General features: G+C 33.9%; 1 protein-coding gene across 11 annotated transcripts in view; it reads left to right on the top strand.

Moving 5' to 3' along the window:
- sick (sickie) overlaps positions 1 to 19,543 on the top strand; it is a 181,638-nt gene that overhangs the window by 41,138 nt on the left and 120,957 nt on the right. For 7 of the 11 annotated variants that reach the window (XR_013065268.1, XM_034326691.2, XM_076693414.1 and 4 more), the window contains 2 exons: positions 11,316 to 11,433; positions 12,084 to 12,136. Coding sequence is in view for 8 of the 11 variants with exons in the window: in XM_034326691.2 (XP_034182582.2) it covers positions 11,316 to 11,433; positions 12,084 to 12,136 (171 nt within the window). In the remaining 3 variants the exon portion in view is untranslated. Of the gene's footprint in view, positions 1 to 7,269; positions 7,552 to 9,136; positions 9,270 to 11,315; positions 11,434 to 12,083; positions 12,137 to 17,603; positions 17,990 to 19,543 lie in introns of those variants that run through there. The other 4 variants (XM_034326688.2, XM_034326693.2, XM_034326696.2 and 1 more) reach the window with 4 other exon arrangements.

Genomic DNA, 19,543 nt, shown 5'->3' on the forward strand with positions numbered 1-19,543 from the left:
TATTGACACGTTTTCAAATGCGTATATTCGTTGATAATTAGAATTTATAGATTGATTATAAAATATTTAATTGTAAATTAGGTAAGAAATTTGAAATTTTTAAGTAGGAAAATTTCGGCCCTATTTACCATTTTCCCTAGGGAAGCTTGATTTGATCGTGGGTGTACATTAAATACTTGTAAAAATAATGACTTCGTCCTTCTAATTTCTCACAAAATTTCAAGTCGTTCGGTCCAATTTAAACAAAATTATTTAAATATTATTGAGAATAATTGTAGCTATAATTTCGTTTAATTTCTTATACAATCAGTTGCAATTTCATGAATTTTTATAAATGAAACTTGAATGAAGCAAAGAAACATAAGGTACGCGACAATAAATAATCTTTCCTGTGAAAGGGATGTAATTCACGCGAGGGGTGGTTCGTAAGGTGGACGAGTGGGTATTGAAGGAGGACCAAGCGGATTTGGATCCGGGTTTCATGGGACTTGTCGCGTAAAAATAACTTGTTCCTTCCGGATTTTCGTAGTCATGACAACGAGTTTCCTCGAATCTCGAGAGGGTACGATACGTTTTGTGCCGCACGGTGCAGGACACGTACGCTTCTCATCCAGAGGGAAGAGGGTGCATCCTCCGTTCGTTCGTTCTTGGGGGACGATAACTCGGTTACGAAGGTTCTCAACTTGAGAGACAGTTCTACTTTTGCCAAGTCAAAAAGAAACGTCCTGACCAATTTCCCAAAATTCTGGACAAAAGACAGAAACAAAGAAGATTTAATTCTCTCATAGTGTAATTATTTTATGGGGTATCAGTGAATAATTATTACTTGTTATTTGTACGATATATTTCATAATTAAGAATTTATAATTAAAATAATTGGTATATTTGTACGTATTTTCAAATAATTTTTATTTGAATTTTCTTCTATTGAAAACATTTTCACCTAGAAATGTATATTTGTTTCTATCTTCGTTTTTTAAAAACTGGACTAATTTATTAGCGATTAGGGAACATTATTAAAATTGCCTAATATTCCCATTATTTTATTCATCCCTGTGCGTACAACGTGGACGAGCTAGAAACGGTAAACGCGAGAATAAAAGATACGTCGAAAGGGAAAAATGGGTAGTGAGAAAGGGGGTGGGTCAGCACGTGGGTTCATTTGCAACGAGTGGCCAAGCGAAAGGGAAAGAGAAAGAGAAATTCGGGGCGATGACCGTCGTGAAATAAAGAGGACATAGCACAAGTGCACATCTTTTGTATGTGCATAAATTTGAACGTCTGCACCAGCACTCTTCGCATTTATCACGCAAATAGACTTTTTAGAATTAATGAGCCTACCCTTCATTATCTCCACCCTTTTTTGTATTTCAATCGTCAGGGAATTGGTGAGGATAATTTATTTATTATACTTATTAGGTATACAAATTCGGTAGTTGGAAAGGGTTTGACATATAAAAATTCAGGAAATGAAAATGTGTGTATTTTCAAAATTGAATTAAAATTGTGACTCATTCAAAAATTTCAAAAAATTTCACTTGCATCCCTTTAGTTTTAATTATCGTTAGAATAACTTTAATTCCAAACAAATAATATGTATAAGTAAATTGTATTCTCCTAAAAATTCAATCTAAATAAATTTCATCTAATAAGAAGTAGTCAAATAACACTTCTCAATTTCCATTTACTAATCTCAAAGTTTCTTTAATTTATTTCTCGTCCATCAGAATGAAACTCCTCTTCAAGTATTTCGAGGGAAACATTTTGTCGATCGACGCGCCATCGAACAAAGAGGATAATTTTCCTTCGTTCGAAGGATTATTTGCTCACGATCATTACACTTCATCCCTCTCTTTTCCGAGTCTTTTTCATTTCGATCGACTGGTCCGTCTCGATATCGTGGCCAAGGCAAACCTAATTTCATCCTCCCCATTCTCTTGGCGTCCATCGAGTAGCCCCTTCATAATCGGACGACAAAGGCACCCCTTTTCCTCTTTCTATCTCGCGGACCAACGAAAGCTATCCCTTCAATTTTGTGGTAACCGTTGAAAAGTGAAATTTGACGTGTAACGTTAACGAAATGTCGCGGCTAAATTAATTGCTACCCTTTAACGAGTTCATTTAACGAATCTGCTATGATTCGACGAAGGGTGGAGACACCGAGATTTTCGATTTCATGGGCTTCGAACGGTACAGAATTTATTTGTATCGCCAGCCTGACGTTTCAAAGTGGAAACTCTGCGGAAATTCCGGTTGAATTGTTCCAACTAGGGGAGAGAACGAAATCTCACGGATAAAAACGTGGTCGGTCTGTCGAGAACCTAGCTGGCCACTTTAACCCGTAGTCCAATAAACCTGTCATACTCTGTATCTTCTTTGAACGATTCTTTATCGTTCTTGTAAGAATCTTGTAAGAGTTTGGTGAGCTTCTAGTGTTCTTCGGTTACTTGAATTTGAAATTAACCTTTGGTATGCACCTTATCAGGACAGGCCCTGGGCCTAAGACCCCCCAAGGTCCAGGAACCCTATAAGACGATTTAGAGTCTAAGAATGCAAGAGTAATGTTAATTTTATAAATTTTATTTGAGGTACTTTTTTATGTTTAAAAAATTAAACTGACAGATAATCGTCGTTTGATAAAAAATTCCATATTGTTCCTCTGAGACCCTTCACCAGTTAAGGGTTAATTCTACAACTTTACCTTTCTTTCCTTCAGTTAAATATAGTAAACGCTCGATAATTCCCCGCATTTCCGGATACGAAGGCGAAGGCTCCTCAGAAACAGGAAATTTTTTAGCATCAATGATCACCTATCATTAGATAACAAAAAGTAATAGAACTTTCTTATCTGTGTAAATTCAACTCATCGAAATCACGTTTCTTAAACTTTTTTAAAGAAATTTGTTCTTTTCAAAAAAAAAAAAAAAAAAGAGGAAGTTAGGAGCTTGGGAACCGAGTACGCAGGGCTAATCGATATTCGACTTGGCGTCGATTATCGTGCAGGTTGCCACGGCTAGGCGGTGGTATAGGTGCGTTAAAAGGCAACACGATGGCCGGCATTACAATTAACGATTGTGCTCGTACTGTGAATCGGCCTGAATAGTAATCGATAGTACAGCACCTGCGAAGAATGCTTCATGATGTTACCCTCTGTGTAGTCATTGTCCAGCAACGAAATACCCTTCGTTGCTGTGACGGTCCTTCGGTTCTTCAATCGGTCGACCGACTGCTCATTTGCATGTAATGACTTTCGCTAGGTTTGGAAATTAAAATTACCCATTCGATGGACATAGCGAAAACAACCTCGAGATAACGTTATATTATTTATAAAGTAGTATCGCTTATTCATTCCAAAAATCGAAGTTGTGAATCATTCAGATAAAGGTCATCAATGAAAATGGTCACTGTTTAATTTTAATACATTGTTTCAATCTTTTCCTTCAAGAATTTCTAAGCATTGATTTTATGGTAATAGGAATAAATCATATTTTTAGAATCTGTAAATTTATTTTTCACTCTTGGACGGCGGACCATGGAGAGAGCCCCGATCCTCTGTTGATAAAAGCTAAAAGATTTAGCCTATTGTAAAAAAAATCTTAATTACACCAATGGTATTTCTTAGAAATAGAATGATTTGTTCTCTTTACAAGGTAAAAGGTTGATGAACGGAAATCTAATTTTAAAACAAGAAATGCAAACGAAGCTGATACTCTCATTATGGTACATTAGAAAATTAAGTTAAATTTGATGGTTTGATGGTCGAGTAAACTAATCGACAATCTAAAATCGTTTATCGACGAATTTATAGCCTTTCCTCGATTCTGTTAATTTACGGAACAATAGCGAACCGAGCTCCGTTTACTCATTGTGTACTTTGTTTCCAGTTCAGCTGAATTAAAACGACTTATAATCGAGCCTCTCGTCTCAAGATGCTCTCTTCTCCCTTTTTCCTCTCTAGCCACTTTCGTTCCTATTTTCATCCCTCGACCACGTCGCGTTATTTTCGCCCGAAGATAAAAGATATTATCTTCTTGGAAGACTATGGGACCCGCAGCAATTTTTATTACCTCCTTATTCTTACCCGATCACTTTTCCCTTATCTTATTAACTTCAACTTTAGTTTTAAATTTTCTACTTTTCATTCTGTCAGATTGAGTACTTTTTCAAATTATATCTCATTCGATGCTTTTAATTCTGTCGTCTATTTTCGGGTCTATATGACCCATAATGAAAATTACATTTCCACATGTACCATGTTTTTAAAGATTTCCTTTTAATTTTATATTTAATTGTTTAATATCCCTTGGGAATAAATTGTTTTAAAATTTGAATTATAAATAAATCTTTAATTAAAATAAAGAAAAGGCACCGAATTAATTTGTACACTTAATATTTCAATCGTTAATTATAATTATAAAACCAAGTGTTGAAATATATTTTTTCACTCACTGCAACAGTTACTTTGGAAATCCTGTGTCGCATTGAATACTTATCAAAAAGGAAGCTTAAGTGCAACGAAACATTGGGGAGAGTAAAATTGAACCCTAAGCAACGAGATAGAATTGGAAAACATAAAAAAAAATAAAGAAAAAAAGAAAGAGAAGGGACAGAGAAAAAGGGTGTAAGAGGAAAGATGGGAGGAGAAGGAGCGAGTACGCATAGAGAAGTGTGCGCATCGCGCGTATTCAGTTACGTCCGGTGCGTCGCGGCGTCGAGACGCGTTGTTTCGGTAACGAAGTTTCGTCCGCGATGCTTTTACACGCGTGTACACGTTGTCTCCAAGCTGTCTCCAGAAGAAAGGAAATCTACTGTGAATTATCCTTTGTTTACAGAGAGATCCTTCGATCACAATTAAACGCGAGGGTGATTTATTTGAGCAAAACAATAAGTGGATAATTACTTTTTATATTTACTTTTTAATTTAATAATTAACACGTTGACATTTATTAATTTAATTATTAAATTGTTAATTAATTTTTTAACTTCATGCTCTCAAATTAGCATAATAATAATGCTATTCAATTTACTTTTATTTTTAATTGAAGTGTTAATCACCAACAGTCAACACGTTAATAATTAAAAAAGAAATTAATTATGATATTATATTTTTGCTCGAAGAGACCATCCTCGTATTCAACTGTATTCATTTCGTGCAAGAGAAAGTTGAAATTAATTTTTCTATCAACTCGCAAATTGAATGGAATAATTGATTAATTAAGCGACACCTTGTATGGATGAAATTTTTCATTCACATTTATAGCGAGCTCTTTCGATTATTATTATCAAGAAAATTGAACGCTGGATAATTATCGAATAATCAAATGACACGTTCCGTGAGTGAAATGTGTCAGGTTGCAGACAAGTGTTTGATGAATACTACCTTGTTTCTTGCTTTTATTCGTTTCTAAGGTGATTGGATAATAATATAACAGTGAAAAAGACACAAGTGGATCGCAGTTTATGTTTACACGGGGTAGCGAGAGCGTCGGCTGCGAAATTGAATAATTGGATAATATCGAATAGGATAAGTTGTCGAGATTGAAGGCTTTCTTCGGGACTCTTTAAACAGCGCGCAACTTGGTTGTCTTTGCTTCGAAAGTGTCGTCGATTGTCTGTCGATTTCAATTGCGAGAAGAGGGATATTCATTCGACAGTGAAGGATCGAATAAGTGAGAAAACCCTTTGATACTTCAATTTGAGAAGTGAAGAATAGGATAAATGCTATCGATTATTTCTTCGTTTAGAAAAGAAGAGACAATGGAATATTTCCATTAGAATCTTGAGAAGCGAAGAAAAGAATAATTGACACTTATTGCAATTTGCAAATTCAGAGAAGAAGAAAGAACATTTATTGCAATTTTCCTATATATTTGCTTATTTAGAGAGAATCTTAAAAAATGAAGAGCATTATTCAGAGAAGAAAGAAAAAGATGGTTAATTATTTCCATTAGGATCTTGAGGAATTATTATTTTATCCAAGAAAAAAGGAAAACAGTGCTGAAAAAATAATTGCACTTATTCCATGTTACTTCTTCGTTCAAAGAAGAAAGGCAACTCCAAATAATTCCAGAGGGTAAAAAAGCCACAGATAATACAATTGTCATATTTGCACTTTTAATACACATATTTATTATTATTTATTCGAAATAAATGAAACCATCTTCGTCGAGGAATTACAAGCAGACAAAAGAACTTCTAGTTTGATCGAAAGCTCTCATAGTGTACTCCGTTCACTTTCGCGAAGAAAGAAGAATGTGAGAACATGTTCATTTCCTCGAATGTCAACAACTTCTCGGGCTCATATTTGTTCGCGTTGTTGCACGTTGCTCGATGCACGTCTGATGCACCGCTGATGCGCTTCTGAGTACACGAGGTAGAAAAGGAACGTGACGACACGCCTGGCGAGAGCACGTGCATCAAGGGATAACAAGATCGTTCCTGTAACTGACCAAGGTACACGCTCGAATTGATCGAATAAGATCATTCTTATGAAACAAGCATCAACTGTTTAATCTTCTGTTGAAATTTGTCGTCAGGACTGACTTATTTTAAATCAACGTTACAGTGGATCTTTCAAGAGATAAGTATTTGAAAATCATTCTAAAAATCTGAGGATTTTTCTTTTTTAAATTTCACCGAACTGAGATTTTTAAGAAAGACATCAAACCCTTTAGAAAATAAAGTGATACGAAGCTAAGGATCAGAAGGAGGATCTTGGAAGAATTTTAAGGATTCAAAGGACTAAATATCAAACAAATAAAAGAATTCTAAAGATTTGAAAATTAGATGTACTGCAAAAACATTTTTGCAACACAGTAATCATCTCTTTAACATTTTGCAACTATAGCAACCCTGTTAAAGGATAAAATCACGTAAAGGCAAAGATCAGAAAGAATAAAATTCTAAGAAATTAAAGAATCTTATAATTTTCTATCGAGTACATTCTAACTCCTAGATGATTAATTAATCTCGGTTCCAGGAGTTGTAGAATCCTTGGATTGAAAGAAGGACAACAAAAGTTTGTTCTTAATTTCTATCATTAGAATCCCACGTAACACGGTTATCGAACGAAACGTTACTTGTGCTGGTTACATCAGCTGACGAAACGAAAGGTGCATCGTGCAACGAATACGAACCGACGAGTGATGCATACGTAATGGAAAAAGTGCAATTAGCATGAATTGCTTTTTCGAGACGCGACGTTTCAACGATCGAATTAGTGGAAATCAATCATTTGCTTGCCGACTAGGCAACGAGTGTGTTCCGTTAATCTACGGGATATTATATCCGCGATAAGGAGATCAACACGAATGACGAATGCCTAATTGTAAGTGTAATTAGGCTAGTGTTTCGACGTCAGGTTACCTTGCGCGTTTGGTAGCTCGAATGGAAAGGATAATTAGCGATTGTCATTGGTGCGCGTGAATTGATGGGATTCGGATGACGTTAACGGCAACAGGCATCGACGTCATGGCTTGTATCAGAGCACCGAGATCCGTTTGCGGATCGAGCGACGACATCAAAGCTGATTCCACTCGCAATGTCGTACAGGTATGGCACTGTTTTTGCGTGAATCGCATATCTACGTCGATTCAAACTAAATCGTTAACCTTCGTTTATGATTCTATTACGATTAAGTACTCTGGAATTAAACACTAGTCCATAATTGGTACGGTTATCATTTTGTCACGTAGAAAATATTATGGGATGCAAAGAACTTCAGAGGAATGTTAACTCTTCAACAGCGGAATCGGTTGGGATTCTCTTTACGGTCCGCCGTCCGAGAGTTAAAAATTTATATCGAAAAAATTATATTGTCGGTTATACTTTAATCAGATCACAGTGGAGAGCGTTCAGGCCTGTAGTTCAGTATGATCAGGTTCTTAAATATACAATATAGTTCATTCCAAACATTTCAGGTGGCAATTTTTACTGACTGATTCTCTATTCGTCGAATTCTAACATTTGTATATAAAAATTCTAATTTTGATAGTTCAAATTCAACCTAATCATTGTATAAGGTAAATCAAACGCGTATATCATAAATCATCGTTGTTGAGATTAAACTCACCGAGCTGTCAAAAATAGATTTTAATATTCTGGGATCATGTAACACCACCGTTTGAATAGCCTAATCAAACTTTACCCTTTTCCAATCCAAACAAGATTAACGCGCCTAAAGAATCATTCAGACACGTGGTCGCGTGTCACCGAGTGGTTTCACGGTCCCAAAGGATTCTGTTCCCCGATTTCCACGCATCGAAATCATTCGAAACTGCCCTCGGTGGCTTAGTTAATAATGAAAATTAGAATCTGCCTGGTGACCCGAAATTATGAAGGAAGTTCATCCTATTTCTCTTTTTGCCACGCTCAAAAATAGTACAGTGTCTCGACTGGTCCGCGTGGCCAAAATATACACGTGTGTGTGTGTGTTTTCACGTATATACAGGAAGGAAACACATACACGTTTTCGTTTGTGTACGTGGTCAAACGGGTAGATGAATCGCGTATGTAAATATACGCGTATCTCCGTGGAATACGAATGTACGCACACACGTGTATCATCTTCCCATAGGTGCAAATAGAAAAACAGAAACCCGTCACTTTGTGTACAGGCTGTTTCTAAATTAAACGATCAAACTGTCTGCTTTTGTATTTTTTGAAGAAAAATGTGATCAGTTTCATTTACCGAGTTTTTGTAAATACTGTGGATGTAGAGTATCGATCAAAGTCGGCTTCCCTAGGAAAATGGCAATATAAGGAAAGCAGGAATTTTCAAAATCTTACTTTTTTGAAGATTTTTGGGGGGCAAAAATTGAGAAATAGTAAAAATACGTATTACTACGTCAATCGGCTTTTACTTTTGAAGAGACGTATCGTTACGTCAATCAGTTTTTATTTTGGAAATGACGTCAGTCGGTTTCAGGTTTTGTTTTTGAAAAGATAACGTAGTAGTATGTTATCCGACAGGAAAGTATTAATATTAAGTGATTTAGAAACAAAGCAATATAATTTTGAACTACAAAATACAATTTGGTAGATGAGTAATAAAATGAATGCCAATTCAAATTTTCCCGCGTAAATGCTTATACGCAAGTGACGCTAAGCCACATAGTGGGTCTTATCCCCACCATATCAGTTTCCTGGGGGCTGCCTACGGCGAAGGACGAGTACGGGGTGAAGATGAATTCTATAAAGAGGGTCAGAACATCCCCTTTTTTCCTGTATATACAAAAGCAAAACCCCATGACTGAACAAGATGTATCCAGGTATATCCAAATTAATTAGTCAAATTGTGGTTTTATATATTGTCTTTCTTTCTTTCGCTATAGCGTGATTCTTAATTGAATTAATAGTTCAAAGAAGGAAATAAAAAATTAAGATGTTTTTAATAAGTGTATCTTGAAGCCTTGATCCACTTATTAAGAAAAAAAAGTTAAAATTAGTCTTCAAAGGGGAAATATTTTGCTAGTATGTTTCTTTTATATGTCCATAACCTCAAAACTTTTGAGATTCATGTTGAACAAACAAAATATATTTTGATCTTATTAAATGGTACATGATGAGTTCATCCTGTAGCCATTATTCTGTATTTAAATTATAATTTCAATGATCATGACTCATGATTTATTATTAGAAGATGAAATTAAATACATTGGTATCTCAAATTACAAGAAACATTAATCGTTAGGTTTTATTTAGGTTTCTCTACTAGTTCTTAAAATATTATACCATTAAATACTGATATTTGGACTTCACATTCTCAAATTATGAGCTAATGATAATTTTATTAACTTCTTTACATTACTTTTATATTGAATAGACCATATTGCATAATGATCATAATTATGGATCATTAGTAAACATACTTAATGACTTCTTTGGCCCAATGCAGATTTATTACTGACTTGTTATTCGTATTGAAATCTATAAATGGTCATATTTAAAAAAGAGTAATGTATGTACTTGACTATGCTATTGGAAAAATTAATTATTAATTACTCGTGTGATCAAATTAATCAGATATTAAAATCAGTTAGCACATTTGTTGACAAGATTTATTTTTCAAGTAATTCTATTCATTGAATTAAGAAATCATTACATAAGTACTGCCACTGTTTATATAACTTTCAATTATAAATTTTGTATAATTGCATTTATATTAATTTTATGTTTCCTATTGTATTATTGTGATTGTTTTTATTTTTCCATTCGTACAATCAGCTAGTACAATCTATAGGTGAATAAATAAATATTGTAATCAACTAATATAATTTCTTAGAAGGATTATATAAAACATTAGTGAAACCTGAGGAAGGCTTCTCTGTCTCTCAAATTTATTCCTTTTTTGTTTTGTTTTTTTGTGCAAAAAATACTAAAGCTCTTTGGTATCGATAAACAATAATAATTAATTTTTAAAAAATTTAATTGCATAAAAATGTGTATATGAGGGTACATGTACGAATCGATGACTAATTCTCCACCGAGATCCATCCATTTCTATTTTCTTCGTTTGCAGATCGTCTTTTCCTCTTTTTATACTTATTTTTTTTATTCTTCTTCATCTTCATCATCTTTCTCTGACGCGTTCGAAATCGACGCTCTATACCTTTTCAAGCGAGGAGCCACGATGAACCCGACACGCGAAAAATATTGGCGTCCATCCAAAACAATAAACTTTACCCGATCTGTTCTTGCGACGATTTGAACACCCCTTTCGAGTCTTCTTTGGCTTTCCTCCTTCGAATGCTATACCGAGTTTCTCTTTATAAGCTATAGAGCTTTCGTCGACGAAGGCGTCTTCCGGTCGCTCTTGCGGCTGATTAGGAGGACGCTTCTTGGGAGCTAACGTGTCGCTCGAAGGAAGTCTTAATTGACTGTTTCTTCTGTGCTTTTTCAGTGTGTGCCGTTCGTTAAGGTAACACTGAAATAATGGACGTTGGTATAATTGGAAAAGTGAAAATATTACTTTAACACTAGAACCAGCCATCCTCTAAAAAGAGGAAGTATTTTATAAAAATATGTTTGCATGCACATCCATAGTTTGATGTTAACTTTTGGATGGCGGACCAAGAAGAGAGCCCCAATTTCAATTTAATTTTGTATTAAATTTGACACTGTTCCTTAAAAAATTATCCTTGCAATACATGAAATTCTTTCGTTTAAAAGGATTAATTTGACTTTAGGTTAATATTCTTGTATATTTTTTGTAAGTATGGGTCACGATTGACCCAGACTCCGCTGTTCAAGGAAATGACTAATCTTCAATGTTAATTATTTTTAATATCTTTGAAATGTTTTGTTTGTTAATGTAGATCTACACGGATTGGGCAAATTATTACTTGGAAAGAGGTGGTTGTAAAAGAAGAGTGACGGATCTTCAGACTGATCTCTGCGACGGTGTCCTCCTTGCTGACCTAGTTGAAGCAGTCAGTGAGTAACTTAATGTTATTACCGCTTTCTTCCCTTGTTACAATAGAGCTTCATTTATCTAAACGATGTATTAGTCTCAATGTGTAACGTTAACGGAACTTGTTAATGAATTTTTATTTCTTGGACCTTTATTAAATTGGCTTATTCCAATTTCATACTTAAATTCACTTATTTGAAAACAAATTCTTTCATGAAATAAGTATTCACACTTTTAAAAAATTCTTCAATATCATTTCAATAATATTTGCCCAAATGCAATGTAGTAGCAATAATTTCATAAAATCTTCAAATATCTTGCACTTTGTTCACAAATCTCTAACCTTATTAACGACCCCAATCATTAATTGATAAAGTACAAGTAAATACTGTTGCAATTCGCTGGTATATTTAATAATTATATGCAAGTGAATGAAACAAACGTCAATGATCAAGTGGCAGGTAACAGTATACTGAATGGCCGAATCGTTTATGGTGTTGGACAGTTACCCATAACACATAAATTGACGGTAAAGTCGTTAGTTCGCTGGGCAACGCGGTCACGTGTAATACGCGCACGCCATATGCGATGCGGCTCGCTAAATTCACGATTAGCCCGTTAGCCAGCGAGCCGTGTCACCTCTCGATTAATTATTACATGTTTCTCGTTACAGCCAACCAGAAGGTGATCGACGTTAACAGGAAGCCGAGAAACGCTCAACAAATGGTGAGTTCTCATTTGAAAATTTATATTCGATCATCAATCTTGCAAAGTGTTATGACTTTGATGACTAATGATGATAGCGTACATAAAATATTAACGAGTTGAAGAAATATATAAATTGGGTTATGAGGTTTTAATTGAAACTCGCTGTAATTACAATTAGTAATTTTTCAACGTATCCTAAATGCAACTTTCAATTACAATTCTATATTAATGATATATTAATTGATTTCTATTTGGTATAGTTTTCATTTTGAAAATTAGTCATTTTGCAGAGTATCAATTTTAAATAAATTTCAGAATTCTATTTTCATTCTATAATAAATAATTCTTTGTGGTATAATTTTAATTTTAAATATAATAAATAAAAGTGTGGTCATCAAGGTGTTAACAAATTTAATTACAGCATTCCATATTGAACATTATTATTTATTTTAATATCTAATTCATCGATACAAGAAACATTTATCTATAACAAGTGCTTCTATTATTTTATCTTAATCCTATATAATGGTGATACATAGAAACTGAAACCCCCATTAGGATCGTAGGCGTGATTCTTTCTGACAGACAGGATCCATTGATCCTTGTTGCATCCTCTATCTAGTCACTTTCCGATTCTAATCTCGAAGTTGTAAGAAAAAGAGCAAAGTGAGTAGCAACGAAATGTACAGGGAGGGACGAGTAGAATACAAGAGAGTGTTTTATGGATGCCAACTGCATCTTGGTGAAAACGAGCTGTGTCACATCCGGATAGATCGACCAAGTTGAATTACACTTTGCAGGATAACGCTTTCTCGTCTTCTCTATTTGCATAATCTTGAGCGAGCTCGGTGCGGATCGAAGATCTTAGATAACATTTATAATGTAAAGTAGTAATCGTGTATCTTGAAAAGGTTCTTTCTAATCGGATTTACACTGACCACAACACGATTCGTCAAGTAACCCAGTAGAAATTATAGTGCTAGCTTTTGCAATTTCACATTTTATTTTTTAAACAAGTTTAGGTATAGTGTTTGATAATAATTAATTAACATTAAAATCATCGGTGTTGGAGGTAGCATATTATTTTTCAAAGAGGTATAGATACAATATTTAATACTTACAGTTATGATTAAATCAGGCTTTCCTAAAAAAAATGGCGATCATTTTCGTTAATCATTCGTTAAACGTATTGTTAGGTTTTTTATGACTTTTACTGGCGCGAATGAATGAAATTTAATTTCAAGCTTTCGCCATTAGGAATCCAGTTTCACGTAGTTTTCAAAGAACCTTATAGAAAGCTTTCATACGTTTCGCTACCCTAGGCTACGAGAAATAAGCATCGAGACGTTGCTTTCCAATTTCGCGGTGTCGAGGGTGGACGAAGGAAAGAAGAAGGGCTCTGGTCTATAATTAAAGCAAACGCGGCTGCCACGCGCGAGAACGTGCCCAAATGTACCCGGTTGTGTACGGTAAAACGCGAAACTTGGATCACGTGTTTTCCTTCAAGGCTCAAACACGCGACTTACACGTCAGTTTATAGTTCCTTCCTACTCCTGCGACACGTCTAACTCGTAAACTTAAGGGAACTTGCTGTTCGTTCTGAATTTGTGCTAGATTTATGGTACGTTTGCTATTTTTTCAGAGTTCTTTCAACTTTTTCAAAGTAAAATATTTTACGAGAAAATTTCGAACACTTTAAATCAAGTGATTATAGGAAAGCTCATCGATAATGAAAATTTTAAAAAATTCTTAACAATTTCTACAAAAGCCCCATCTTCATATACAGTATTTAGAAAATTAAATTTTATTTGATCTTAAGTTTTCGAAATAATTCATCGCAGAACGTTCAGACGTTCTCAGAAAATCTAGAACGTTAGTAATAAAATAAAAAATAATTAATTTGCCTTAATCAAAGTCGCAGTAGCTTTACCTCAAATTAAAGGTGCTTTAATGTTTATGTTAACATAATTATCTAAAAATTTATATTTTGAAATACTTAAATGTAGTTGAGTAAATTCGATAGCACTTACCAGTTTGGTAAAATGGTACTTAAATGAGATAATGGCCCCAGGAAACCATCTATCCGAATAAGGATTAATTAAAATGGTCTTTTTACGAGGTATATGAAGACTTTCGTAATTGACTGTACGTGGTTAGTACATGATCGGTGATCTAACAAAAGTTTCGAAAAACTGTGTTGACACCTACCTCCCAGTGCCTTTTTTGCATTTATTAAGAAATTATAGATTGGTACAAAGCAATCAATCAAGTATAATTTACCGTGTATATTATGTCGTAATGCGTGGAATGATTGTTTCAAGATTGGATTGTCCTCGTTACCAGGTTATTAACCCTCGGACGGTGGACCATATAGAGAGGCACAATTTTAATTTAATTTTGCATTTCATATTATTATCATGTTCTAAATTTTACAGTGTTCCTTTAAAATTACTCTTTCACTATATGAAATCCTTTTATTTAAAAATTATACATTTAACTTTAAGTTAATATCTTTGTTTCTAATTAACGATTTTTGCAAATTTAAATGGAATTTTTTAAATAAAAGTATGTAGAAATAAATTTTATTTTCACTTTCTTCATTTTATATTTACAATTAGTACTCTGTTATTACATTACAAGTAATGATAAAGTTATCAATTTCCTTATAAAATATTCTAATTATCTAGTACAGATAAATGAAAATGATTTTACGAGTATCTTTAAAGAGAAAGTTTCCTATCGCACTGGGTATGGCGTGTCCTATATATATTTACTCGAAAATACCTGGCTTTTATTTATAATTTATTAGCGTAAGATCGTTAAAAGACGGTCGGTTGACTAATAATGTATACACCCAATGAGTCACTCTCACGGCAGTGGACTCTTCGTGAAATAGAAATAGATCGCGATGGACCGACTCGGACGGTCAGAGATGCGACGCCGGCCACCAGTTCCGGTTTAGTCGATGACTCTTTTAAAAACATCCAAATGATGATTTTCTGAAAAAAAAACAATAAGCAAAAATAAATTTAGTTACTGTTTTATAAACAACACTGCTTTTGAACTGGCAGAAGTTTTTCTTTCCTTGTATTTATTTTTAGAGATTAGATTTTGATGTTTTATTTGTTTGCCGGACCTGGGCACTTTTAAAAATCTTATCTGATAATCATTTCATTTTCATGTTATAGTATTGCAAAAAATAACTATGATAACAATCATATTTTATTTGAGGCATTTAGAATTAGAGAGACATATTTAATTAACCATTTCTGTTCCTAATTAAAATATTTTGAAAAATGTCACTTCTTGTGCCATCTTCTTCCCAGGCAATAAAATGATTCTATTTTTTAGAGCTGTGTAAAAAAATATTTGTTCTTACTAGAAATTAAAATATTAATTTTCATCTACTAAAATTTACTAAAACTGAGGAACGTTCATTAGCTTTCATTAACCCTTTGAGGGCGGAGCATTTTTAAGTTTCTACAGAGTATTGTTATTTGAAATTATAACTGTGTTTTGTATCAAGAATGTAACACAATAAGTACAAATTACTATGATTACTGTGATCGCCTTCAAAGGGTTAAAACAATACAATACCAATGGGTAGCGTGTTTGATAAATACTTTTAAAAATAGGTATCTGGTCCATCTTTCCTGGACTTACTCCATGTAAAAATTTAAAATTTATAAATTAGTCCCCTTAATTACTAGTTATTTTTGAGAGAATAAAAGAAAGGTGAATGGCGTGATTATTCGTTGCAAAGATATAGAGATCGTAGAGGGTCGAGGACAAGTGTAAATACTCTATTACCGGTGGGTCCTTAGGCTGACGAAAAGGTTCGCTACAGGTGTCCCAGATATGGACGGAATGTTTACACAGCAGGTTGAAAGAGGGATCGAGTGAATAGCCAGGAAACATGGGTGTGGTTTCCCGTTAAGACACCTTTCTGAAAAATACTCCACTCTTTTTCTTTCAGAAAATAAAGTACCCTTAACCATTCCCATAATAGCTTTTATGATTAAATAATATTTTACTAACTATTAACACATATATAATTGTTCAGGTAATAGTAGCTTCTTTTTACAGCTGTACTGTGTCATCAATAAAATATTATTGGTATTTTCAAAAGAAAATTTTCTATTTCAATTGAAAATTGTGTGTTTTTTTATTGAAAAATATAATTTCAAAGAGATTTTCACGATCTTCATACAGATTTTATTAATTTCATTCAAATTAATCATTTATATTGTTCGAACAAATGTTCGTTCATTATCTTCAGATAACTCTGTTTTATTTGCAATTTTAATTCAAATGAAAGATCATTCGTCATTTGCGACTAACGTATTGTTCATTATTTGTCATTTGTAAATACATTCAACTTTCCTCGTTGTTGATTGCTATAATTAACTGAAGCTCGTGCGCAAGGTGTATTGACGATAGTTAGCTGGCTAATCACCAAGAAGGAACGTGGGAATAGGAAAAATGTGTACAAGAAGGCGCTGATGCACCCACATAGCATGCAATTTCCGAACGGTTCTTTTCTCTTCGCTATAATTCTAACCCTTGTTCTGTCGTTAATTAGTGTCCGGCAAGAAGAGATTTTTTTGTGGACAGTGTACAACTCGATGGTTTTATTGTTACATAATCGTAGGAACGTGAGTGAATCTTCATTTTCATCAGAAGAATATAAAAAAAAAATAAGTAAACGAAACGCGTTTGTTGTACCAACACAGATTTATATAGATGGGGAAACTTTATTCGATCACGAGTGTACAGTTTGTGAAAAATATTATGTAAATTGGGCAAATGTCATAATTGGTTGTAACATATTCAATTCAATAATGAAAATCCTCTATTTAACACTTAGCTGGTACTGTGAGGTATGATACGACCCCAGCTAATTTGAAAAAGTTATTTTTTTTTCAATCTAGTATTTAATTTTCCCAAAATTAGCTATGGAATATGTTAAAACAACTTTCAAAGATTATCTAAGAATTTTCCCCAGTGTGCCAGATTTGTTATTCTGGTGAAGTGTGCCAGCTAAGGGTTAATATTATTCAAGATTGCAAATTTCAATTTCAATATTAGCTTTCAAAATATGAACAACTCTTATATTTCAAATTTCAAAAATTGAAAGGATAAGTTTGAAAAAAAATCTTAGAGAATATCTTTTGCATACAGAAATGAACTTAATGATCTAATACACAGATTAGGTCGTTTAACGAAAAATGCATGACCCCTGATTACCGGCCACGTGGTGGATACCTGCTTTTAAAGCTGATACACGCGCACCCGACTACTACTCGACTCCCACTACGTACCTGCTTACTTTCTGCTTCCCATCCCGTCCACTTTTCTACACGTTCCGTTCCTCTCTTTCCTTCTCTCTAGCCTGCTAACATACTCTCCTCCACCTACCAACCGGACCAATTGCGGTGTAGCTTACCTCAACCTCGTGTCTGCGTTCTCTGTCTCTCGTCGGTTAGTGTCTCACGGGTGATCCGGTAGCACGGATGCTGCTGTCGATCTTGCTACGTGCACCTCGCGTTTTGTCAACGGAAAATCCTCTCAGACAATTGGACCACCGTGAACGTTAACACCTTCGTTACGAAATCTAACTCCTTGAAAATTTATTCTTCGCTTCAGAAGATTATTGATTAATTTCGATTAATAATGAAAATCAATAGAACGTGAGTGTTTTTCTTAAAAGATTTTGAAACTATTTGGCAATGTGAGAGTGGATGCGGTAGGATAAAGGTGGATGATCCTTGAAGTTAGAACTGTGTCGTAGATGAATGTCATTAATGATGTTGACTACTATGATGGTTTCTGTGGTCATTGATTGGAGATAAAATAAAATTTAACACACTGGTAATTATTTGACATTTCGTATGGGCTATTCTGTACTATTAATTCTTGAATAGCGAAGTCTGGGTCACTGGGTTAAACGAAAGGATTTTATATATTTGAAGAATAATTTTTAAAATTGGGTCTCTGAAGGTTGAGTTGATGTTATTAGTGAAATTTTGCAAGCCACAAGTTATAAGTTATCAGTACTAATTAACTGCATGATAGTAATAAGGCTTTCGATTAATTGATTTTACACGTTACAAGTCAGTTGATTGCCCCATTTGACGTTTTAAAATTAGATATAGTTCAATAGAAGTGAACAATCAGTGTAAAATCATTATTAATCTTTGCTAAAATTAGATATGTGTTTGTTATGAATTCATTAATATTATTGTGCAAGGGGATTATGGTAATAATTCTTGTTTATTTGTATTTTTAAAAATGTTAGAACTCGTTTGCATGACATCTGGTTAAACTCCAATGGCAATTCCAATGGCAATAAAAGTTAATAAATTATTTAATGAAAAGGACTCACTAGGAAAATGATATTATAATTCTAAAAGTGTTAGAAATTGACGAAACTGTATTGAAGATTTTCAGGACTTGTTTTGTTCATTTCACTGAAGGAATTTGTTTAATCGAAGAAAATGTAAATACTTGGAAGTATATTTAAACTGAGATAATCTCGGTGTCAGTGTGCTGAGATAAGAAAACATTTGTTTCACTTCAATAAAATTGAATTTTTCAAATCAACTGAATATCATAAAATAAGAAAATATTTTTCTTGCCAGTTTCATTTAATAGAGAATATAAGAATAAAAAAAGAATGCAACTGATAAAATAAAGGACAGCTTCTAATTGCTGCAAGATGTCTTAATTGTTTATTGTTTGAAGAAAGAGACTTATGGAGGAAGGGTTGCAATTATAAAATGTTATAAAATAAACTTTTCAATGAAATAGAAATTTACTTAATCGAAAAGATTGAAAATATACTCGGAAGCGAGTGACTATCTGCTCTGCGTCTGTGGTCTATATCTATCATCGAGTAGTGCTCGAGGAGCGGTGGCCTGTTGCTGCGAATGCTGCAACAGTTTCTCTAATTATATTTTCCCGCCAATGCTAGTAAATACAGGATTTGTAGAATACACAAGATAACTAGATCAACCGGAACTGAAACTTGAAATCATTCTTCCTGTTATCTAAACATTGAAACGTTAACCCTTAACCCTTGAACCTAAGTCAATCATGACCCAAATTTACAAAAAGTATACAAGGATATTAATCTAAAGTAAAATACATAATTTTTAAACGAACGAGTTTAAAATGAGCGTAGAAAGATGAAAACTGGAGAAGAAAATACGATGAAGGTTTTGCGAGCCTCGGTAAGATCCTTGCTGTGTAAAGGATACGTTGAACACGATACGACGATCAATCGTCCTGTTTCTTACCAGATACATTGATTCACCACCTTGCTTTATGAACACTATTTAACCCTTTCGCTAAGATGCACTTTAACCGAAAAACATTTACTGCATACAGGATAGATTCAAACTCCGCTGTTCAAGGTTTAATACT

The sequence above is a fragment of the Osmia lignaria genome, chromosome 3 (genome assembly GCF_051020975.1).
Source record: "Osmia lignaria lignaria isolate PbOS001 chromosome 3, iyOsmLign1, whole genome shotgun sequence".
Taxonomy (NCBI): domain Eukaryota; kingdom Metazoa; phylum Arthropoda; class Insecta; order Hymenoptera; family Megachilidae; genus Osmia; species Osmia lignaria.